Below are 8,907 nucleotides of genomic sequence, written 5' to 3' on the forward strand. Positions count from 1 at the left end.
AAAAAAAAAACTCCTGGAAGCTTTTTTCCCTATAAATCCTAGAACTTCTCACTCTTCTCTGTAGCCTTAACACTCTCAAACCATTTGGAGTATCCCGACTAAAGCCTTTTCATATGCTTACTTGAAGATCTTAGGAGTCCATGGAAATTTTCAGATAAGTTTAATTTTATGAAAACAATTTTTTTAAAGCCTGTTGCATGGTGAGAGAACGCCATTTGAGTTTTTTATCAGAATAATTATAAATATAACAAGTTTCTTTTACAGGCTTTTTAACCATTTAGTTTTCTTCAATTGGAAATATGTATATTCTATGGTCAGAAATAGTTTATTTAATTCAGAGTAACTTTGTACCATCACCAAGTGTACAAAGTAAACAAATTCTCCCTAAAGATAAATCTTAACTGAAATAATGTTTTCTTGCCATCTTTGTCTGAGAAACGTGGTAGTCCTCAGTGGTCCAGTGAACCATGATGACACATTAACAGTCGTCCAGTTTTGGATCATGGGCCTCCAGGAAAAGAGGAAATGATACCCCAGCTCAGCAGTAAATTTAAAGAACCTGAATAATCTCTCTGGGCACTTGTAGTATCTTACGTTCATTTGTTTCTAACCTGGTAGAATGCCTTCCATTCTTTAATTAGGGTCCAACTGCTTACGTAGATGAAGGAGTTTGAATAAATTTAACCAGAGTTGTATGATGTAAAAGTTTTACTGGGGTTTTAAAACTTATTTTCATTTATTCCAGTTACTTTCACAACATAAGCATATTGAATATTCTAGAGATAATCATAAATCTGAGTATTTTAGTGTTTATCCCTGAAAGAGTCTATAACGATTCTCAAAATTAGCCTTTTTATGCTGGTGTCATGCACACTGGCCTGTCTTCTCGTCTCTTCTGTCACTAAAATCTGGAAAAGTACATTTGTACGCAGATAATAGCAGGTAGGCCCAGGTTCTGCCTCTGGTGATAGCAAACCCACTTTAAACTATTATCACAAATGTAAAATAAACTCAGGGACATCTGCCCAAATCTGTGTTCTTCCCGTATGCTAAATAGAAAACACTTCCCCCTGCCTGGGTTGTAGATAACCCCACGTATTAACTAATATAGGAAGGAAGCCAAGTAACATCTTATTTTAAAGGTAACCTCATATTCTTCTTTGATGTGAGTATGGTATATAGTAGTCCCAAAGAATACAGAATCCAGCAATCTAACAAGTACTTAACTGTTAGTGCTTTTCTTTATTTTATCTTTTTTCTTTTATTTTCTGTTGCATATATCACAGTCATTTTTTTTAAAGCCAGACCTCCAGAGAGGGCCTAACTTTTATTAGTAAAATCATTCTGGTATTAGTTATAATATTAGATAACAAGACCCAGGCATATGAAATAAGGCTCAGTTATGATCTAGCATTGGAGCTTGCAAGTATTCCCAATTTATCCAGACAATTATAACGCCTATTTAAAATTTTTTCTTTTTCCATTTTACCGTTTCTGTTTCCTTGGCATGGCAATACCTGCAGTTTCTTTTTCTAAAGCCAAGTGATTTTATAATATGTATATAAAATCACACATTTTTTTCCTAGAAAAAAAGTGTATTGTTTGTTTTATTTGCATTTAAAAATTTGCATGCTCTCCTGTATTTTATAACCTTTGGTTTATGCAGGAATATGCTGAATTTCAGTATCGGAGGAGGCACAGACAACAACGCCGTCGAGGAGATGTGCACAGTATGCTTAGTAATCCTCCAGACCCTGATGAGCCAAGTGAAAGCACTTTAGGTGAGTTCTTGAGTTGGGTTTGTTTTAATCTCTTAGTTCTCTTGCATTTATTCTTAAAAGTGGCTAATCTAAATATTTGTGAAACAGTTTATAATTTAGATATACAGTCAGCATGCAGATGCTTCTAATGTCACAGGATACAGAAAACCAGTGCGATTAAGAACATGGGCTGTGCAGTTAATGGCTTCCCTGTGTGTCCTTTATCCCATAACTTCTCACATGGACTCTGGCCTTGGTACATCAAGTACAGTCAAAAAGATGCTATGTGACTTCTGAGGCTAGGTCACAAAAGGGATACAGTTTCTGCCTTTCTTTCTCTCTTCATCTGGGACACTTACATTTGGGACCAAGCCAGACTGCTATGAGGAAGCCCAAAGTAGCCAATGTGGAGAGATAGCACGGAGAGATCATGTGGAGAGAACTGAGATCCCCTAGCTGGCCCCTTAGCCAGCATCAGTTTCACCAGAAAGACACATGGGTGGCAAAAAAAAAAGCACTAAAAATGAGACAGGCTGGGACCTGGGACCCTTTGCTGCAGTGCTGCAATGCTTGCACCTGGACACACCTCTCTCTGAGCAACAAAATACAAAGAAACTATATGGGACTAAAAATAACTGCGTGCATGTGCAGTTGGGACAAGTTATGGACAAAAAGATACAAAAGACCAAAAAACTCAACTGCCACTTCTGAATAGTGGGGAGCAAAAACAGGGTGTTGGGAGCAAAGGCAGGGTACTGCACATGCCGCCTGCACTCAACACCCCCAGAGCGGTGGGCAAAACACCTAAGCCACCCCCACACACACACTGGACACACCCCTACCCTCCCCCCATATAAGGAACAAGCTCGCCTCCCCTTGGGGAGCGAGCAAGCAAGGGAACCTGTTGTTTGTTAGGGAGCCTGTTGTTTGTTCTCACTCCCCTCTGCTGCAGCAAGGGCCCCAATAAAGACTTGACTGGAGGGGGAGAAAAAAAAAAACATGGGCTGTGGAATCAGACAGACCTGAGTTCATGACCCCAGCTCTGCTGCTTATCAGTGTGAAACTTTAGTCAAGTCACTTACCCTCTCCAAGCTTTGGTCTCCTCATTCTAAAGAAGCAATAATAGGGACCTCCCTGGTGGTCCAGTGGTTAAGAATCCACCTTCCAATGCAGGGGACGTAGGTTTGACTAAGATCCCACATGCCTCGGGGCAACTAAGCCTGTGCACTCTAGAGCTGACATGCCACTAGAGAGCCTGGGTGCCGCAACTAAGACCTGAGGCAGCCAAATAAATAAATAAATCTCACACCGGTCAGAATGGCCATCATCAAAACATCTACAAACAATAAATGCTGGAGAGGGTGTGGAGAAAAGGGAACCCTCTTGCACTGTTGGTGGGAATGTAAATAGATACAGCCACTATGGAGAACAGTATGGAGGTTCCTTAAAAAACTAAAAATAGAACTACCATACGACCCAGGAATCCCACTACTGGGTATATACCCTGAGAAAACCATAATTCAAAAAGAGTCATGTACCAAAATGTTCATTGCAGCTCTATTTACAATAGCCAGGACATGGCCTGTGTCAATAGCCACTGTGACAACAGCCAGTGTCCATCATCGGATGAATGGATAAAGAAGATGTGGCACATATATACAATGGAATATTACTCAGCCATAAAAAGAAACGAAATTGAGATATTTGTAGTGAGGTGGATGGACCTAGAGTCTGTCATACAGAGTGAAGTAAGTCAGAAAGAGAAAAACAAATACCATATGCTAACACATATATATGGAATCTAAGGAAAAAAAAAAAAGGTCATGAAGAACCTAGGGGTAAGATGGGAATAAAGATACAGACCTACTAGAGAATGGACTTGAGGATATGGGGAGGGGGAAGGGTAAACTGTGACAAAGTGAGAGAGTGGCATGTACATATATACACTACCAAACGTAAAATAGATAGCTAGTGGGAAGCAGCCGCATAGCACAGGGAGATCAGCTTGGTGCTTTTTGACCACCCAGAGGGGTGGGGTAGGGAGGGTGGAAGGGAGGGAGACGCAAGAGGGAAGAGATATGGGAACGTATGTATACGTATAACTGATTCACTTTGTTCTAAAGCAGAAACTAACACACCATTGTAAAGCAGTTATACTCCAATAAAGATGTTTAAAAAAAAAAAAAAGACCTGAGGCAGCCAAATAAATAAATAAATAAATAAAATATTTTTTTAAAAAAAAAAGCAATAATAATAATATCACTTTGTGGGCTTATTATGAGCATTAAATGAGATAATAAGTGTAAAAGCCTTAAGTACTAATAGCACCTAGTGAGCACTCAATAAATTGTAGCTGTTGATTACTGTTATTGTGTTCATGAAATATTTTTCGCCTAGCCTCAGTTCTCCTATCAACATTTTTTTTAATTTCTGGTGTTAAAGATAAATTATATTAATTATCAGCTTTAAATATTAAATTATTAATTGAAAATCTTTAAACTATGGTGTCAGCAGATCATGTTTAATAAATCAGGATCGACAGGCCTCAAGATGGGGCTACTCCTTCTTGCGGTGCACTGGCTTCTCATTGCAGTGGCTTCTCTTGTTGCGGAGCACGGGCTCTAGGCACGCAGGCTCAGTAGTTGTGGCTCGCAGGCTCAGTAGTTGTGGCACACGGGATTAGTTGCTCTGCGGCATGTAGGATTTTCCCAGACCAGGGATCGAACCCGTGTCCCCTGCATTGGCAGGCGGATAACCACTGCGCCACCAAGCAGAGTCCTTCTGTAGTTTTAAGAACTCTGAAAACTAAAACATCTTTCTTATTGCTTAAGGGGAAAAAAAAGAGCACTTGGTAGCACTTGTATTTGTGAATAGAACCATTTATAATGCAAGCAAAAATATGAAGAATGATCATGGATTTGAAGTAATAGTGTTAGATATGTATTGCTGTTTATGATGAGACAAATATGGATGAGAAATCTCTGAAAGATTAAGTGAACTTGTGAACACAGGTTTTCACCAGCACTCAAAGAGAAACCATCAATTTAAATAAAAAGATGTATGAGGTCTTGTATGACTAAATTATCTCTGGCACCACTTGCTTTGAAACAGATATCCCGGAAGGTGGCGGTGGCCACAGGCCTGGCACCTCCGTGCTAAGTTCTGCGTCTATGAGCGCACTGCACAGCTCTTCCCTGCACGACTACACACCCGCCAGTCACTCTGAGAACCAGGACTCTCTTCAGGTAGCCTTTCTGGGCAGCCTCGTTGCCCCTGCTTTTGCTCTTTCTCTGTTTAGCCTGGCTTCCTATTTTTACTTCTATTGCTCTCCTTTTTCTTCCTTCCATTCTAAAATCTTTGCTTCAGAGACGTACTACAGGGAAAGATTCTTCTATTTCAGATTTACCTTAAGTAATTTTTTTTTTCCCTTTAGCATCCACAAGAAGAAAATTAAAATAAGATTTGAGTAGGTCAGATAATTCTTCTGTATAAATAGAGGTACTATTAATTATCTGTTTGGTAAAAGAACAGTGGTAGACCTCACTGGGTTCAATCATTTTTCCTTTTAAATTTTAAAGTAATTTTACTTTCTGTTGCCTCAGGCTCTGAGTTCCTTGGATGAAGACGATCCCAATATACTTCTTGCAATACAGTTATCTCTGCAAGAATCTGGGCTAGCCATCAATGAAGAAAATAGAGACTTTCTCAGTAATGAAGCATCGTTAGGAGCGATAGGCACCTCTTTACCTTCCAGGCTGGACTCCGTCCCCAGGAACACTGATAGCCCTCGGGCTGCGTTGAGCAGTTCTGAGCTGTTGGAACTTGGTAACAGCCTCATGAGACTAGGAGCAGAAAGTGACCCATTTTCAACTGACACCCTGAGTTCACACCCTCTCAGTGAGGTGAGAAGTGAATTCTATCCCTCATCCAGTGACCCTGACTCAGCTGGCCAGGACGCCAACATCAATGACAATCTTCTTGGCAATATTATGGCTTGGTTTCATGACATGAACCCTCAGAGTATCGCCCTGATTCCTCCAGCAGCTGCAGAAATGAGTGCAGATTCCCAGCTCCCCTGTGTCAAAGATGAGTCAGAAGGTGTGAGGGATGTGGAACTGGTGCCGCCAGAAGATTCACTGTTTGAAGATGCTGTGGTCAGTGAAGGTAGAGGAACCCAAATAGAAGAAGAAAATCCTTTGGAAGGAAACATTCTGTCTGGGGAAACAGCATCTCAAGCTGGCAACAGTGGTAATGAGGCAGCCAACAAGGGGGATGGTTCTGATGTTTCGAGTCAAACACCTCAAACCTCAAGTGACTGGCCTGAACAAGTACATTTAGTGTGAGCTGCACACCTCGGGGCTCTAAATGAATTGCAGGTACAGATGGTATGCTAGTGGAATATGCTTTATAGAGATTTGATCCACTTAATTCCAACTAATTATAAACCACTGACATTAGAATTAAATACAAAGGAGTTCCCTTGAATGGTAGCTTCATTTCTGATTTTAACCTTACAGGGAATTTCTTTTGTATTTAATTGGATAGCTTTTCCCCTTTTTGCTGACGAACAGAAGAGTGGGAGGGAGAAACACAAATGAAATAAATAGGTTAGATTCCACATTTTAAGAAAATGCAGTCCTCTGTTTAGCCTAAGGTCAGCAATACTTAAATTGAACATTTAAATTAAAGGCTTACTCTCCAATCCTTGGGTGGTTTTTCCTTTTTAAAAAAATAAAAGTTTTCTTCATTTTAGAAGTTATTTTGGACAGATCTAGTAACATTTCATTCCTCCATCTCGTTGTGCTCTTCCGTAATTTTCTTTCTTCCTTTTTGTCTGAGCAGTGTGAATTGAGGTATCCAAGGCTTCCCTTTAGTGCAGCATCTACCACAGTGTAATTCATTTTAATTTTCACATGAATCAAAGATCTCTTTTCATGTCTATTTACAGTCCACTTGTGCCAAACTCTGACTCGTGCGCTAACAAGGCGTTCAGGTGTGCGGTGTCCTGGAGGGCTCCAGAGCAGTCTCAGCCTTCTCGGAAGTAAAAGGTGCCACTTGGTAGCAATGATATTCCAGAATTTAATGGGCTTTTGTTGCCATGGAGACTGCATTTAAATAAATGTAGCCTGTAGCTTAAGTTAACTAAATCTAATGCTGCTGTTAAAAACAGTTTATTTTAATATTAAAGTACAGTTGATTAGCAACAGCGGTGCTGTATTTTAAGAGACACTTTATTGGAAGTGCAATCATAGTTCTTTGTTTTCACAATTTTACAGTGCATTCTAATTACTAATGGGTGCAATTACTTTTAATGGTAAGTGTTTTATAAAATAGAAAAAAAGTGGAGTTTTCATGAGTTATAGTAAATCCCACAATTATTAAAAAACTCAATAAAACATCCTGCGCAACATGTTACCGTGCCTTTGCCTAACCTAAATGGATAGTTGCCAGTTAAGTAAGTAATTCAGATTTCAGTGTCTCTTCCGAAGTAACTATGCTGTATGAATTGCAAAGACCTCCATAAAACCACCCATGGCCTTGCCTTTACAGTAAATATAACAACTAAATGTTCAATCGGTTTGTTTGCCTAAATCGCAAATGCTGACGTGTTTGTTGTATTGCACAATACTCATTTGCTGTGTGATTACTGTTTAGTGTTGAAAAAAATCAACTTCCTAGTTATCAGTGTCTTACTGTGAAGAAAATACTGGTCCTAGTTGTAATTAAGATACAATGGTACAGTGTGTAATTAAAACCAGAATAAACTGTTGGAATGGCTGTTTTACTTACATATTATCAAAACTAGCATAACATAAGCAAAATAGATACGTAATACTCCATTTAATGTTTTGCCAGATTCTTATCAGAAATCTACAGATACCAAAATTTCAGTACTAAGTTTGTACAGGCAAGTCCTGGGCTGGGTAAAAGGTTATATTAGTATTGATATCCACATGAGTTGTAATTGTGGTTTTCGATTACTTTTTTTCCCCAAACCCCACTTTTGAAATTTTCTTGTACTTTAAACTGTATGGCTCAGACATTATATTAGAGTATTTAATATTCCCCTGTTCCCTTAGGATAAACTGTGTGGGAATTGCTCCTATGCCATGGATATCAAAAGTCCACATTAGTTTTTATATCCCCAATTATCAGAAACATTGATATCAATCCCTTTTAAAATTATTTGGGGAAAATATTACGTTTATCTGCAGTGTATTACTGTATATTAAACTGAAATAGTCCATTAAAGGATTTTTTTACAAATTTATTTTGGATTGAAAATACCAACACCAATCAGTTTTTAGATCAAGTTGTAATTTTTCAATAGAAAGAGTCTTTGTATCACATTGAGGCGCCTTGCAAAGCTGCAGTAAGGTGAGAAAGAGTGCCCTGTGTGCAGACAGTATAGCCGTGGGTTCTGGTTCCTCTCACTTGTGCAGTACCCGGTGTTTCTGTGGTGTTCTCTCCTGAGCATGAAAACGATCATTATCCAATTTGTATTTCCTTGGTACATATTTTAAAAACATAGTCATTGACTTTACAATTCAGAAATAAAGTTTGGCAAAGCCTATTTTGTAAACAAGTTAATTTTATAATGTAAAAAAAAAAAAATTACTCTAACCTTGACTTGTTATTTGCACTTTCATAGTCTATACTTGATACATTCCCACTTTATATACAGTAGGATTCTACAAACATGTAGATGTTTAGCCAAATGAATGCTGTTAATAATATGTAAAATTCTTTGATTAAACATTTATTACTTAAACTACTTCACTTTTGTCTCATTACATTATAGACTTTGTTTAACCAAGTCAGGAAGCTGATCTTTTTCAAGTTAAATTCTCTCCAGTATGATGGGATTGATTTGGTTCTTACATGTAATAGATTAATTCCTAATATTTTTTACACTAGCCCACTTACTGAGCGTTTTATACCCCAGAGATAAGTCCAAAACATTGCATGACAATGCGTTAAAACGCTGTGACTTCAACAGTCATTATTTTTTATCACTGTAGATTTCAGAAGAAAAGTTGTGATTTTTCCTTGAAATCTCTAATAGAAACATACAGTAAAATATAATTTTAAGATATTTTGTGAAATTGCTTAGGATAGGAAAATTTCTTATGCCATATGAATAGAA

General features: G+C 38.3%; 1 protein-coding gene across 4 annotated transcripts in view; it reads left to right on the forward strand.

The window, feature by feature from the left end:
• Positions 1–8,334, forward strand: part of ANKIB1 (ankyrin repeat and IBR domain containing 1) — a 138,486-nt gene extending 130,152 nt beyond the window's left edge. For 2 of the 4 annotated variants that reach the window (XM_059933813.1, XM_059933816.1), the window contains 3 exons: positions 1,667–1,781; positions 4,872–5,005; positions 5,363–8,334. In XM_059933813.1, coding sequence (XP_059789796.1) covers positions 1,667–1,781; positions 4,872–5,005; positions 5,363–6,103 — 990 coding nt within the window. In that variant the 3' untranslated portion in view covers positions 6,104–8,334. The remainder of the gene's footprint in view (positions 1–1,666; positions 1,782–4,871; positions 5,006–5,362) is intronic. The other 2 variants (XM_059933814.1, XM_059933815.1) reach the window with 2 other exon arrangements.
• Positions 8,335–8,907: the final 573 nt, after the last annotated feature.

Source organism: Balaenoptera ricei, chromosome 9 (assembly GCF_028023285.1).
Source record: "Balaenoptera ricei isolate mBalRic1 chromosome 9, mBalRic1.hap2, whole genome shotgun sequence".
Classification (NCBI taxonomy): Eukaryota; Metazoa; Chordata; class Mammalia; order Artiodactyla; family Balaenopteridae; genus Balaenoptera; species Balaenoptera ricei.